Source organism: Nicotiana sylvestris, chromosome 3 (assembly GCF_000393655.2).
Source record: "Nicotiana sylvestris chromosome 3, ASM39365v2, whole genome shotgun sequence".
In the NCBI taxonomy this organism is placed as follows: domain Eukaryota; kingdom Viridiplantae; phylum Streptophyta; class Magnoliopsida; order Solanales; family Solanaceae; genus Nicotiana; species Nicotiana sylvestris.
In genome coordinates, this window is record NC_091059.1 from 46,742,157 (window position 1) to 46,758,913 (window position 16,757).

General features: G+C 35.3%; 1 protein-coding gene across 3 annotated transcripts; it reads right to left on the reverse strand.

The window, feature by feature from the left end:
- Positions 1 to 8,571: 8,571 nt before the first annotated feature.
- LOC104246962 (probable alkaline/neutral invertase B) lies at positions 8,572 to 14,191 on the reverse strand. 3 transcript variants are annotated; one of them, XM_009802876.2, is made up of 5 exons: positions 14,104 to 14,191; positions 12,975 to 13,420; positions 11,407 to 11,838; positions 9,621 to 10,179; positions 8,572 to 9,134 (listed from the first exon to the last, which is right to left on the reverse strand). In XM_009802876.2, exons 2-5 carry the CDS (start codon positions 13,401 to 13,403, stop codon positions 8,845 to 8,847), a joined length of 1,710 nt encoding a protein of 569 aa, XP_009801178.1. In that variant the 5' UTR covers positions 13,404 to 13,420; positions 14,104 to 14,191; the 3' UTR covers positions 8,572 to 8,844. The 3 variants fall into 3 exon arrangements, with proteins under 3 accessions (XP_009801178.1, XP_009801179.1, XP_009801180.1); XM_009802877.2 differs by having other exon boundaries at positions 14,049 to 14,110; XM_009802878.2 differs by lacking the exon at positions 14,104 to 14,191 and adding an exon at positions 13,510 to 13,582.
- Between the last annotated feature and the right edge of the window lie 2,566 nt (positions 14,192 to 16,757).

Below are 16,757 nucleotides of genomic sequence, written 5' to 3' on the forward strand. Positions count from 1 at the left end.
CTCTACTCGAATGTGAGACCTACGTTCTTCAAGTTTTATGTGTCGGGGGGACCCCAAAATTTTATTTTTTTAAAAAAATGAAGGCAGAAGCGGGTATGGGGTGAGGGACCAAAAAGAGAGGGGAAGGTTAAAATAATGGAGGATGAATCGACGAAGAAGACGGAGGGTTTAAAAAATGTATGTATAGCGCTACAATACCTGGCGCTATACATTAATGATGTATGTATAGCGCCAGGTATTGTGGTGCTATACATGGGCGTGTCAGATTTTACAGTATAGCGCTACAATACCTGACGTTATACATTAACGGTGCCGTTACTGTTAATGTATAACGCCAGGTATTGTGGCGCTATATATAAAAATGTAACCTTTTTTTTTACCACCTATTTGTGTACTTTGAGTCCAAAAGAACCACATTTTGGTTCCGGACTCAAAATTCAAATGCATGCACAGCTAGCATTAAATGGGAAGCTACTAACGTGGGAGACGAAGAGTCATCAATTAGGGGCGTATACTTTGAGTCCAGAAGTAGAAAGATACTATCTTAATTAATTAGTCTCGACAGCAGATTATAAATTGTGACACATGCATTTATAGTAATAACATTCATTAAATTATTCATTTACAGTAACATTCATCATCTAATTTCTTGAATGATCTAGGCTGCTGTACTGACTCTAAACTCTTATAGAGATAAATTACTTACCACCTGATGTTACATTCTCATTGTCAGTATATAAAGTTAATTAGATGCGCTACGGCAATTTAAATCGAGATACCTCATGAGTTTAATTTCACTGGTTTAGAATAACTTCCCATTCTTCTATCCTTCCGTAGGCGAATCAAAACTTTTAATTTGATGGGTTCAATCTTTATGGTTTTATCACTAAATCATATTGCACTTTTAAAATTATGCAAATATAATATTTATTAAAATTTTAGTGATTTTTGCATATATATTTGAACTCAATATAAAAGCTACCTACTATTTTAGTTGAACCTGTAGCTTGATAGCTACATCCGCCAGAGTAGCAGAGGGGTAAAAATGAAGTTCAAAGAGAAACTATACGTTGTCAATTATATTGAAGAAAGCAAAGTAATAACTCAACTGACTCTAAATTATTACCATGATAAATTATTTATCACCTGATCTGGCAATGCCAGATTAAGCAAGAAAGATAACTCTGTTGTTGATGTATAACTGTGATTAAAGGAGAGCCGCCCCAACTTTTACTGGTTTCGGATAAATTTTCATCCTTCTATTTTACATATCGTAAAATTCAAAGGATAAATTTTCGGAGGGGTAAAAAGAAATTCAAAGGATAAACTATTGCCAATTGAAAAAACAAAAGTAAAACGGATCAACTGACTAATTTCTTACCAAGATTAATTATTTACCACCTAATGTGGCACTTCCAAATAAACAAGCATGTAAATGCTATGGTTAATATATGACTGTAATTGAAGGCGAGAAACACCACTTTTACCGGTTTTGGATAAAATTTGCATTCATTTTAATTTCCATTTTGGAACAAAGTGGTAAAAAAAGAAGTTTAAAAGAATAATCATGTTGCCTATTGAAGACCAAAGTAAAATCTCATCAGCTATCAAGTACATCAATTTCTTACTCCTAAAACTAAAATTTATACATCCAGGATTACTAATTAAGAAGTACAATAAATCAAGTTTTGTAGTAAAAAATGTTGGAAATTTTCAATAAAAAATTGTTTTATTCCACTAATAGTAGCATTCTTTTTAGGATGGTTGGAATACAAAAATGGAGTAAAGAAAATAAACCATCTTTTTCCAGAGGCAAACTCGCTATAAGTTTAATTGTTTTACATGTTCTTTGCATCCATATATGATGCATTTTTCTTCTCATCTTCCTTATTAAACTCTTTTCCTCTTTTTTCATTTTTTTTTAAGTTTTCAGTGGCCCTAGTGTTGCTTTCAACTAATTAAAGAGATGACCATTCTAGCATACCTTTTTTTAAAATTAAAATAAGGAGATTTTTTACATTAGATATTTTAGATACTTGCTCAACTTTGTCCGTTATATCCTGTCTGGCTGCTATCTACAAATATAAATGAGGTTCCATAGGGAAAGGCAGCTAATACTAGTAAGGCTATATTGAGAGGAGATGAAACAATTTGTTTACCTTGTATGAAAAGGAGGCAGCGTCCAGCTTACGTTGATAGAAACTAAAGAAGCGTATAATTTCGAGATACGAGTGTGTGAGGAATTTGTCCTGATTTTGTTTTGAGAAATTTTGATAAAGCACTATCATTTAGTGGTAATTAGCTATTTATAGATACTATTTGCTATATTACGAATTATAGATACGTTTTCTGTTGTTATAAGATGTACATGAATACAGTAGCAAAAATAGGCGTGAATCAGGGAAGTCCAACTAATCAGTTGTTGTATTCGAGTGTATTCATGGCGTGAAACATGAGATTACAGTTGGACAGATTATTGTATTCACGGCGTGAAACAGGGGATTACACTGTTTTTAAACGGAAAGTGAATCAATTAACATAATAGACTTCTAATATAACTCAACAACTCATTATAACACACAAAATTTGTATTTCTAGTGATAAAAAAGATTCTCAACAAAAAATACCCCAAAAATATATCAATCTTCAGAGAAATTATATAATACATCTGAATACATAAATAATATTAATTAAAAAAAATATATGAATACATTCATGGCATATAGCGAGACAGTGAATACAATGAAACACATAGAATACAACGAGATATATTGAAATACAATAAAAAAAGGACAGTGAATACAATGAAATACATGGAATATAGTGAGATACACTGAATTACAATGAAAAAAAAGACAATGAATACAATGAAATACATGAAAATACAGTGTGATACATTGAAATATATTAACAGAAATTCAAGTTGCTTAGAAACTCCGTCATCTTTGTTAACCCTAATTTCCGGTGAATCCGACGTCGAGCAAAAACCCCGAATCTCACTGTTCCCACGCATCCTGTACAGTAGCCGAGCAAAAATCATGGCAAAACGTTGCGTATCGTTTTCGAGGATTCGTCTCTCTACCAGCGATGGACTAGTTCTTCAACTTCTGTGCTTTGCATTATCTTTGACTGGTTCCCCTTTTTATATACGGTCAGATTGATATATTTGAACTTGTGGGTTTTTCTGAGTCTCGCTATTGTAGAAGTGTTCTAAGATTGTCTTTTTCCTTTTCCTTTCCTATTAAAGTTATAGCAAAAAATAAAAATGGGGAGTTAGGGGAATTTGCTAGGAAGTTGAAGAAGAAACTGTGGGAGATATTGTGGAGAATTTTGATCTTTTAGAGAAGAAACTTATGAATATAGGTGAGAATTTTGATCTTTCAGAGAATGGTGTGTACCAAATTAGAGAGAGATAGAACGTGGAGTGCGAAGTTTACATCAAATACAGTAATTATGTGAGAGAGAAATCTGAAAAAGGAGAGAGAAAGATAATAAATAGCGCATATAGTGGCTTAGAAGTAGGAGGTACCCAAAATTAGATATTTTGCTACAAACATTAAAAGGTATCTATAGAATATAATTTTTTTAAATGGTATTTATTTAAAATAAATAAGGTGTTAACCTTTGCTATAGGAGGTAAAAATTCCTTTTTTTTAATCTTATTTGAATTTATTCTTTGACTTAAAGAAAATGTAGAATATTAACCATAATTATTTTACTTTTTTAAAGAAAAATAAAAATCTCTTCCATATTTAACAAATTCCTTTCTTAGAGGAAAATATTGTGGCCTTTACCTATTGAAAATTCTTTCTTCATACAACAACAACAATATAAGATTCACAATGTAGTCATTAAAAGAGCTTTGTTTAGGGGGGGGGGGATTTTTTTCTCCATAGTTCTTTTCTAATATATTAGTTTTATCATATGTAGGTCAATTGACCAAACCGTATTAAAGTATTATGTCTCTATTAATATACTTTTTTGTGTTGTCTGATTTATCGTCATCATAGTTGCTACGTTAGCTTACGGAAGACGCGTTATTATTTTCGATTTCAACAAATGATATCAGAGCTAATGATTCAATGAGGTTGAAGATAGATTCAAGGCGGGTTCAGGTCAAGTTGCATCAAATTTGACAATGTTAAAGATTTAATTTCTATCCAAAAAAAAAAATCAATATGAAATACTACATGTGAAGATAAATATTTCAATCACATTTACAAAAATCATAGTACTGCATAAAAAAAATAAAACTATTCTTAATTCATACTTGTGGGCTCCAATTTTTAACTCATGCTTACTTATAACGTATCAGCTCCCATATTTAACTCATGCTTACTTGTAACACATCAGCTTTACTTTTAATTTTGCTCACTTTCAATGCAAAGCTCCAATATTTTTAATTGTGTTCACCTTTAATGCATGAGGCTCTAATTTTTATCCTGTACCTATTTTTAACTATGCCAGGAAGTAGCAGTGATGAAGAATATGTGAAAAAGACGGATCCGACATTATCAAGAAAATTCAGCGTAAGGGGAGCATTATTAGAAATTTGTCCTGATTTTCTTTTACCTGAAGGAAAGGTCGAATATTAACCATAATTTGTCCTTATTTGGATTTATTCTTTTACTTGAAGGAAAGGTAGAATATTAACCATAATTATTTTACTTTTCCTTAAAGGAAAATATAGATCTCTTCCATATTTGACAGATTCTTTTCTTGGAGGAAAGTTGTGATTGAGATTCATTTGAATATGCGTTTAAACACTCTCTTTGATGTTATTTTATGATTCCTACCTTGTTCTCCATTGATACACATATGCTTGGTAAGGAACAATGTAAAACACGAAGGGTGATGTCGTACCATGTTATGAGAGTATAAAGCACGAAGGGTGATGTCGTGCCATGTTATGTGAGTGTAAAGCACGAAGGGTGATGCCATGCCATATCAATTGAGAGTAAAAGTATGAAGGATGATGTTGTGCCATATCATTTGAGAGTAAAAGCACGAAGGGTGATGATGTGCCATGTTATGTGAGTGTAAAGCACGAAGAGTAATGCTATGCTATTTCATTTATATTATCATGCTTTTAAATTATCATGAGTTCATGACACGATGGGTGTTTCCGTGCATGCAAGGACAAGGGACATGCATTATATTGTGATAACTTTTCCTTGTGTATACGTTTATGCCTTCACATTGAGCTGTTATTGTCGTATTTATGGTTCTTATGTGACTTGTCATTAATGCCATGTCTTTGTCCTCTATCTTAATTGTTATTGTGTTGTTCATGCCTTCTACTTGCTAAACTTGCAAATATCATGCCTACTTCCTGCTGTCATAATTACATCTTTGTCGTATCTATTTTGTTGCACTTTAGTATAGGCCTTCTACCATGTTAGTCATTCATGGCTCTACTTGGTAACTTATAAAGATCATGTGTTCCCCTCTTATTCGTTATATCCATATTTAGGCCTCCACCATGCTAGTTAGTTGAAGTTTATGTTCCTGTTTCTTAATTGTTGTCATTACTCCTATGTTTTTCGCCTAGTCTATTAATATTGCCCATATGTATATCCTTGTTCATTATTGCTACTCATGTATTTCATACTTTGTCAATACTGTTATCGACATTTCTGCCATCTGGTTGGTACTGTTATACACATATTTGGTGTGGATGAGATAAATGCACGAAGGGTGTTGCCGTGCAATTGACTTAATATCTGAGTACATTCCTCACGCTATGAAAGTTATGGAGTGACTATCGTGGTAATTGGTTTTCGTTCTAAGGAAAAGATTGGTTGAGATATTGGAAAATGTTAAATTGAGATCTCTTCTAGTACTCAGTTATTGCTTTGCATATTTGTTTCATGTACTCATTTCTGTTATATTGTATTATAGTTCTATTGCTAGTTTATGGTGCAGGTTTTATCAGTGAATATCTTTTAACTAAAAAGCCTCGTCACTATTTCGATGAGGTTAGACAAGATACTTACTGGTAACATGGGATCGGTTGTACTCATAATATACTTTTGCACCTTGCGTGCAGATTTTGGAGTGGAGCTGCTGGTGATGTCGGGAGCTGACACTGAAGATGTTCGTGCATTCCAGAATATAGCTGCCACTTATCCTTGGTAGCTTTAGATTTTGCTAATCTGTTTATGTAACGTTAAAACATATCGTGTATTTATTTGTACCGGCTTTGTAAATTTCAAATTCTTAGAAGCTCATGATTCGTACTACCAGTCCTTAGGTTAATATGTAAATGTTCAGATAATTCTTCATCGTTTCCTAAAAATTTTATTTGGATTGTATTGACTGTTAGTTGACTTACCTAGCGGGTCGAGTTAGGTATCATCACGACTAGTAATTTTTGGATCGTGACATGACACCACAATGACTTTCTAATTTTAAATAGCATGAAGAACTATCAACTTATATAAGAGATACTTATATAAGTACGGTGTGATGAGATGATTATCCATTTCAATAAAGTATCAGAGCACACCAAGATGTCCTAAGTTCAAATTGTCTGTTTAGTTCTTTGCGTATTATGCATTTTCGAATGCGATCAATTTATGTGCTAACGGATGGTTGTGGAAGATCAATCAGGCGACTCATCTCCATCTAGTTCCTCTCTGTATGAGTATATGATAACTTATTGTGTGAAAATTAGTCTCAGACTTGAAAGTCAGTTACAATAACTGCTACTATTATCACGGAGATGATCAATTAATATTACTAACATGATTTCTATCATTTAGTTAAACAGCATGTGTGTGTCCCTTAATTCTAACTCAAGACTCTATTTTGTTTTGTGTCTCAATCTCACCTATGGTTAAAGTTAAGCATTTCAAACTACGTCTTACCTAGAATTACACTAATTTGCATTCGGTCTATAACCAATTATCCGTATATACTTTAAAGAGTCTTTTGGTTCAAAACCAAGATATTCCAGAATTATAATCCTAGGATTAGAGGTGTACAAAGTACAAACCGAACCAAAAAATCGCATCAAACCGATTGAAAAACCCGATAACTTTGGTTTGAAATTGAGTAAAAACAATCGAACCAAATCGACATATAAATAGTATAATTTTTATATATACTTTTAAGAGTTTATATTGATTTTTTTCTAAAAACGTCTAGAAATATTTGAGATTCTCTTATGAGATGTAATATTTAATAGAATATGAAGTGCTCCATTTTTATTAACTTTAAATGATGTGTTGAGTGATCACTTTCTTATCAAGTGGTATTGAAATGCGTAATCTCTTCATATTCATATGTCAAAATCAATTAGATTCTTATATCTTTTTCGAATTTAAAGTGGTATTCGATAATTGAAAATTAAATAGAACATATCATTGTTTAGGTATCATATTGATTTTTATGTTTAATTATTAAATTCGATTAACTTTGAAAGTATACATCAACAAAAATTTATTGTCAAACAACGAAAAAAATAACTATCATGTGTTACTAAAAAAATTCTCCTATAAGAATATTTTAATAGATCATATGTTTGTCAATTTTTTTTAATTTTTATTAAACATATATTTACCTATCAAAAATTTTAAAAAGTAAGATTGACTTACTATTCATGTAACAAAAAAATCCGAAAAATCCAACAAAGCTGAACCAATCCAAACCGATATAGTTGGTTTGGTTTAGTTTTAATAAAAAATAAACCAACCCGGTCCATGTACACCCCTACCTAGGATTATAACCTGGATAATCACTTTCACCTTTTATATGGGATAAGTTATACCAAGGTTTTGGTACAAAAATTAATACTGGTTTTAGCTAATACCTCTAACTAAACACGGGATAAATTTAATCTCCAAAATTTATACCGAGATAACCCACCTGATCCCTTGGACCAAACGGCCCTTGATAGTTGTTAATCTAACAGTACATTAAATATATAACCAATATTACCGTGTAAGACCGGACAAACGAGGAAAAAGGAGTTATAGAAAAAGTGAAAGATGTATTTTTGAAACAACATCTTGGTGATCATAAATGTAGAGATACCTTGTGGTGAATAAACTTGAAATTAGTACTGCACTATGATTACAAGTGAGAGCCTCTAAAAGAAATGAAAGCTACATCAATCCTGCTGCTGAAATGAGAGGGCATCTAGCACTGCAGCTCTATTAAGTATTCTTTACAAGTGAGAGCTTCTATACTGAAATATTACCATTTTTTTCCTCTAGAGAGAAATATGTAGTTCAGTTGTAATATGACAGTCCAGAAAGGAGGGCGGAGAGGAAAAAGATGCATTAAGTTGTTCAAAACGTCACTAAACAATATGCACCAAAGCTTATGTAAGAATCAGCGTCGTTCATTGGGCATTGATGATTAAGAAATTAATAGACGTGCAAATGTAAGAATGTCTAAGTAGGTTGACAACAACATACTCAGTATTATCCCACACTGGGAAGGGTAGTGTATACGCAGACCTTACCCCTACCTTGTGAGGATAGAGAGGCTGTTTCCAATAGACCCTTGGCTCTGTCTAAGTAGGTTAGTAGTCACAAATTAAAGTAGATCACGTTAAGAGCTACATGTCAATTAGCATTTGCAATCATATTAGAAGTAGATTGTTGAAAATGCTGCTAAACTAAGTTCCGGAAGGATTACAGGGTGGACAGAAAAAGAAACAGAGTAAAGCAAATTGATGGCATTCTACAACATGCTTACTTGTAACTTCCCTACAAGACCTTTGCTTGTTTTCTTCTATGATGCTCTGGCACTTCATTTGTATTCCTCCACATTCTGAAATGTTATGAGATCAATAAAAGCTTAGAAGAAACTTCTGTAACAGGTGAGATATAACAATCAAAACGAATTTGATCTTTTCAAGACAGGCTTCAGCTGCTTATCTTCCTCGAGTGCTACCATTCCCGCATGGGATGGATCTTCAAGCATCATCTTTGCCACCAAGTAGCCAGCAATTGACCATGTCTGGTGTTTCCGAGCTTGCTTCCCAATGAATCGTCCAAGTTTTCCATCATAATATTCAGGCCACCCATCCTTGGACAGCCTCGTTTCAGCAAGTTCAATGGCACGCCTTGCTATCTGCGGCCGTCCAGTCTTGATACACGCCGCCGTGAGGAGCCATAAAAGCACTGCCACCAAACACAAAAATAAATATCAGCAGAGCAGTATGCTTGAAAATGTACACAAGACTACCAATGATTACATGTGCCAAATTAGTACTTTTTCATGACTACTACGCAGTAAATAGGTCTTGTATTACCTGAGTAAGGTTCCTTAAAAATGTTCAAGTTAAGCCATACAAGGATAAACACAACAAGAAACTTTCATATGAACAGACTGAGCAGTACATATATGTCAAGGAAGTGTTGGTTAGAGAAACAACTAGCTAGTTGTGTTCAGGAAAATAGAACAAAAATTATCTGAACAAAGTAAAACGTACCGTTTTACAGACAGGATTAGATTAAAAAGTGAGCTACAATATCAGGAAACATTCTTCAATGAAGATCATCACTATTTTATTTCACACTTCACTATCCACCAAGGAACACTACTAAGGCAATTAATCTTTTCTTTTCTTTTCTTTTTGTTATGAAAATTACTAATGCTATTCTTACCTGGCCATGAACCTCCATTATGGTAGCTCCATCTAGTATTTTTTGGATCACATCCTGTTACAATCCGCCACTCGTGACCCTCTATAGCTGGATAACAAACCTTCAAAGGCATTTCCCCTACCAGTTCATGCCAACGTGACTCAATAAGATCCATGATCTTAGTTTCCTGTTCAGGGGTCGCTAAGCAAGATAAAATTGCAATACAATTGCCCAAGCAGAACCATCGGAAATCCATGTTTGAAGGGCCAACATTTCCAATGAAATAGCCTCCATGAAGTGGCATGAAATCAAAAACCCATTCTGGAAGAGAATCGGGAATGACATTAAACTTGTTGACTGCTGTGTGGGAATATTCTTCAGTTTTATATCTGTATATGTCATTAACTTGCTTCAGGTCGAGCCAAAAGTAGGTTCGCATGTGATAGCTTAATGCGTGCAGCCTCTTTACAATTCGTTCTATGAATTCCTTCCCTTCAGCGTCTTGCTTGAGTAAGAGAAGTGCACATCTTAAGGCCATGAAGAATAGTGCTTGTATCTCTATTGGGTATCCGTAAACACCCTGACAATGTCCATGTACCACAAAATAGTCATTGAAACTGGAATATAAAATGCATACTTAGGGTAAGCACACTAATATGGAAAAGCAAATTGTCTTAGTTGCAGTAAACATCGTAAGTTCAGCACTGAAAATGCCAGGTCTGTATGAGAAAGAGGGAAGAAGGTAAGAGATCTGCTTACAACCAAAAACCGCAAGGAGATTTGGAACGGAAATCCATTCATGTCCTGAACTTCTCTAGATAAAGATGTAATTCAGGATTGCTGCACTTGCCTGTGTGTAGTATGCAATAGTGCTCTGAGACACATTCAATGTTTACACTTAGCTGATTATTGATTACTGGTAGACATGCTTCAGTTATAATTATTCTTATTTGGTTTCCCATTTGCAGCAAGTACTAAAACCTCTGGGCGCAAAGAATTTTTGTATGGATCTCGCTTTTAATTCCTCTGAAAGAACACTTGGGTCCAAATGATGACTTCATTTTCCCTGTTTTGATATGATGGACCTAATTCTAGAAGCAGATAGGTTGCAATCTTATTTATCAAATAGCCACTTTTAAATGGTAGTATTACAAAGGCATTTGATATCACCAACCAAGAAACATCAGCAAATCTGGATGGAGTGAGCTTAAGCAAAATGCCTATATGAACACAGTAATCACCACAAGAAAACACTTTTGAAGAAATTCATACATATTTCTGGACAATGGGAATTTAGCCCAACAAAGAGGGGCAATACACACAGGAAATAATTTTTTGTTTTTTGAATCTTACACCACTTAGTTGTTGTCTCTCAAGTTTTTCTCTTTTCCGCACAATCACAGATTCCCATACCGCGTTAACAAACATTTCTACAGCTGTAAGAAACCTATCTTTGAATCTGACCTAAGAGTTTCATAGGGCACTTCCTTCAATGTTAAGTCCAGCAAGAGGCAACAAGGCTTTGTCTGAGAACAAAAATCACAAATTCTGATAAAAAAAAATAAAATTACTAGGTGGAAATGGAGAATGAAAATCCAATTAGCTAACAACTCCAGGACCTAAAAGCAGCATATGTTAAAGTCCACAATGATACGAAAATCAAGTCTGCAAATATGAGATCCTGTCTATATAGAAGAGGAATGCACATGAATTTGTATAAACCTCCATTAACATTTTATTATATCAAGCTCACAACCCAAAAGTGAGTGCATATAAATCATTTCACAACAATTGCAGGAAAACTCACCATTCTACGATCAATCATACAGCATCCATCAGCACAAAGAAGAGTCGGGAATGTGTCAAACCCTTCTGAAAGGCATAAACTAAGTATCAGGCGCATTCCCTTCTGACATTCAGGCATCTCAGACAAGGAAGTATCCCCTGTCGATTTCGTGTATGCACGAAGTAATATAATCCACCAAAATCCAGAATCAATAGGCGCCACTCTTCCTATTGCGCTCTCACCAAAATCTGCCATTAATGTCTCTGTATTCCTGACTGGATCATGGAGCACTTTAAAACTAGCTGGCATTACACCCTCTCCCAATTGGAATCGATCTATCTTTTTCTCCCATGACTGAAGACGAAGAGTTTTCAAGATGAAATTTCTTACGATTTCAGGTTCCCCATTCATTAAATAAGCCAACGCACTTGGAACAAAGTCTCTGACAAACACCTGGAGATACAGATGAACATTAATAGACATCTTGAACATGAAAGAATGTGGTCAGTCAAACCTCGGCTACAAATGAAACTGGCCATAGAATTATCCTTTCAGAATGTCATATAATACCAAAAGAGATCTCCTCTTTTTATTTAAGCACTTCAAAAGTATTTATATCATTTAGACAAAGGGATCTTCCAGAAGAGCATTTTCAACAATGATTTTCGTAAAACTCAATTATTAAAGGACCAGAATCTTTATGAGTGTATATAGGAGAACTCCTCATGTGTCATGCTATTACTGGACAGAAGATTGGAGATTATCTATTCCAGATTCAAACCGGCAATTTACAAGGAGGAATGCAGTGCCACAGAAGATGTAACAGTAAGTGCATTGATCCATTTAAATTGGACGAGGAGAAGCACTGTGCTCCTTCAGACTAGAAACCACAGTCAGGAATATAGTGAAATCTCCTGATCTGTCAAGAGTGAGCTAACGACTACAAGGGATGCAGCTGGCTGCAGTCCTTGAGCCCAGCTTGTAGCAAGCCAAACATTCCCCTACGAGTAAAAGATCTTAATTTAATTTACCATTGTTCTTCAGCAACCCAACAATAGCACATATATATCATCCTGTTTGAATACGGTTTCTAAATGTAAAGCACATCAAAGTTTATTACTTAGAATGCAGAGTACAAAGATCCCTCTGCAGGTATTAAGCCTTTTCCTATAATCTAAGCACACAAAATTATTACATTAAAGTAATTATCATACAATTTTCTACAAGGTAACTTATCAAAATGTAAATCAACATTACAGGAACAACTGTAATGCTGCAGAAAATGTAGAGTACGTAAACGTCAATTCAGTGAATCCAAACCTAAGTAACAGACAGTTCTTCCTTAGACCACAAATAAATTAGCTGTCCACAAGCTTCAATTAATCAATTATGATTCAATCTTCTTAAACAAGTCAAGGTAGGCTATATGAAGCGACTATATATATTTCTCTCTACTCGAGACCCAATTCATTCCAATCAAAAGCTAATGCACCACACACTGATCCATAATTTGCAATGACAAGGCAAGTGTGCAAGCAGAAATGAAAATTCTAGTGCTCTACACAGGATATTTATTATGAGGGCTTCACCTGATCGTAGTTAAGCTTTTCATCTGAACTGTCTAACGCGGCAATAGTCCCAACAGGACGCCCGCGAAAGTACACCAAAGAACGCCTCAAAGCTTCCCAAGCCTCAGCTATCATCGGATGTGGCTCGGCCCCAAAAGGTGACCTTGGAGTGGTAAAACCAGACCATTTTGCAGGTGAATGGACAGTATCAAAGTGGTCCGAACCGCGGGAATAATATTCTGCTCTGGAAGGGGGAGGAGGAGAGTTTCCCATCATCTGAGCTTCACTGAAGGACCTCTCATCGAGGGAGCCCTTCCTCTCAATGTTCAAGTTTCTTGGCCTAGGTATCCTCGAGAAATCAATATCATCCAATTCGGCCACACTACTACTGCAAGAGTCATAATTCTTTAAAGTACCATTCTGAGATACATCCACAAATGGTTTTGACATGCTTGAAACTCAACAATCTGCATAATTCAAACAAGAATTCAACCACATGCATATTGATCAGGAAAAGGCAGTAACCAACGTAACAGATCAAGAAACAGAGTGTTACATAGTAATATAAGAGTGTTCCCTATACACAAAGTGCTTCCCCTCTAGTTCAAAGGATAGGGATAAATAGAGAAGATCCAAGATTTGAACATTATAGGTTCCAGTTCAGAATTCTACCACAACCCATTTGATTTACTGGGTTCGAACTCTATCAGTTGTACTTATTTAATTTTTAACCCATATGCAGGTCCGAGACAAAGCTATTGGGTTCGAATGAACCCATAGGTCCTTCACTACATCCGCCCGGGGTGGGAAAGTGGACACTGTATGCGGTCTTTTCCTTGCATTTCTACAAAGAAGCAGTTTCGAACCCTTAAATCCATGACATGCAAAAGTCACAAATCCAAGCCTAAGGCTCCTTAGAATCAAGATTCTCGATTAACCCTTTTCTCAATTCTTGAGTGTTTTGTGGCCAAGCAGGGGAAGCTAAGGAAACAAATGCTTATTTAAGTAAATTCGATAGAAACAAGAAGAAGAAAAAAAACATATGCGAAACACCAAGCAGAACTGCAAACTAGTAATGCATGAAGTAGCTAGTACCTAGAAAGTGAAAACGGAAGAAGAAATCATCATGTTTAACAGAAATTACACTTACGTATAGGACGTCCAGAATATGGTGAAATTAGCGAGAAAGAGCAATGATGCATAGATCACTCTGTGTGTGTGTTTGTGTGTGATGGTGAAATAATTGTTTATGGGACAATGATGATGACAAATGTGGTACTGCCAAATTCTGCCGTGGCGAGCTGTGTTGTTTTGTTTTTTAATACTCCCTCCTTTCCAATTTACGTGAACATGATGATTGGGCATGAAGTTTAAGAAAAAATGAAGAATTTTGGAATTTGTGGTCCTAAACAAGTTAAAAGGGACCCAGAGTATTTGTGTGATTATAAAAGCTTCTCGTTAAAGGTAGAATTGTAAGTTTAAGCTAAATTATTTTTAAATTTAGAAATGGGTCATTCTTTTTAAAACGAACCAAAAAGGAAATAGGTTCACGTAAACTAGAACGGAGATAGTATCTATTTGTCAGTACTGAACTGTAGCAGCAATATTTTCATCGACTGGGAAGCATGGTGACAAAACAAGGAAAAAGATGAAATGTTAGGTGTGTAAATTTGGAATGTATATGTCTATGTGGGGGATGGTGATGAGGTAAGCCTGTAAATAATCTAAGGTAAAATACAGAAATGGGGGGCTATTGGTTTTGGAGTATTGCTGTGCTATGTATGACTAGTGGAGTGGAGTAGTTAGTACAACTCTCTGCAAAGCTGGACTACACTCTCTCACATTGAATGAGTCTTGCTTGCTCCGGTGTTAATAATAAACGTTAAACCGCCTCCACCATCAATCAATAACACTCTGTTATTGAACCCATGACCTTATGTAGATTTTGAACCCCCTTGACCATTAAACTACACTTTTGGATTGTATTAAGGGTGTTCAAAACTTAATATATAGAGATAAAAAACAGATTTTGCCTTATATATACAGTGTAATTTTTCGGCGAAGGGTGTTCACCCCCCCTAAATCCGCCCCTGATCATATTATATCGTATCATTTTATGGATACAATGTTTGAATAGATTGCATTGTTTATTATTGTTAAATAATATTTTGTTGTTTGGTTTGACTGTATCGTACTATATTGTGATGACTCAAAAGATGATCACTCGTTATGAAAAGTAAATTCTGTGTCCCGAGGCCTTGAAAACCTCTTTTTGTCTCTCCTCGATTTGCGTGCACAGCCGGGGTGCTTTTTCGGAAAGCTTTTATGTGAAATATAAGAAAAATTATGAAATTGGCCTTTAAAATTGATTAAAGTTGACTATGATCAACATTCTTGGTAAACGGACCCGGACTCGTGATCCGACGGTCTCGTAGGGTCCGTAGTAAAATATGGGACTTGGGCGTATGCCCGGAATCGAATTCCGAAGTTCCAAGCCCGAGAAAAGAATTTTTGAAGAAAATTGTTTGCTGGAAAATATAAAGGCTTTAAGAAGTGAATTAATGCAATTTCTTGATGGTATCAGGCCCGTATCTTGGTTCCGGAGCCCGGTACAAGTTTAAAATAATAATTTGGTTGAGTATGTGGAATTTGGCAAGAATCGGAAGTGGTTAAAACGGACCTATAGTTGAGAGCAAATAGAAATTTCAATGTTCTCGAGTAATTGTATGAACTTGAAGTTGAATTTGCAGTTGTTGATGATATTTTGATGATTTAATCGCACGAGCAAGTCCGTATGATGTTTTTAGACTTTCGTGCATGATTATTTTAGAGCCTCGAGGGCTCGGGTGAGTTTTGGATGGGCCACGGAGTGAATTTAGACTTAGAAAAATAGTTGTTGTAGGTTCAGAGAAGCTGCAGGTCTCTGAACTAAGCTTCACGACCGCGGTGGGGTTTTCGCGGTCAGCGGTGGGCTAGGCCATACCTCCGCGGCCGCGCTCGATATTTCGCGGTCCGCGGTGGAGCTCCGCTGCCGCGGTCCTTTTTCTGAGGTCAGCGGTGAGAGTCTGAGAGGGATATATATAAACGAGACTTTTCAGCCATTTTTAATTTTTCAAAATCCTAAAACATAAGAGGCGATTTTTCAAAACACTCTTTCTTCCTCAAAACACAAGTAAGTGATTTTTAACTCATTTGTTTCACTCCTTAACTTCTTTTACTAGATTTTATCCTAGAATCTAGGTTTTTCATGATGGAATTGGAAATGTTGGGTAGAACTTAGGAATATCAAAATTTGGGGATTTAGACCTCAAATTGAGGTTGGATTCCAAAACCAATTGTATATCCGGGCTCGGGGGTGAATGGGTAATCGAGTTTTGGTCTGAATTTCGGGTTTAGACCAAGCGTGCTCGAGGTCAATTTTTCACTTTTTGGGGAAAACAATGGGAAATCTATTTTCATGCATTGGAATTGGTTTGTTTAGCAATTATTAACATTATTAAGTGAATTGTGACTAGATACAAGCGAATTGGAAGTGGAACCAAGAGGTAAAGCGGTAGCTGAGGCTTGATTGTGTTCGTGACATTGAGATAAGTGTTTGGTCTAACCTTAGTGTTACACCCCATATTTTTGTACATGAAAATACGCCATAAATAAATTAATGAGAGCCCAGAAGTGAGATGTCACGTCCCGCAGTATTACATTATGGTGATGTCACGTTTCACAGTATTAAGTTACAACGATGTTGCACCCTGAAGTATTGTACGTTAAAATTTCATTTTCAGTTAACCGATGTAAGACTCAGGG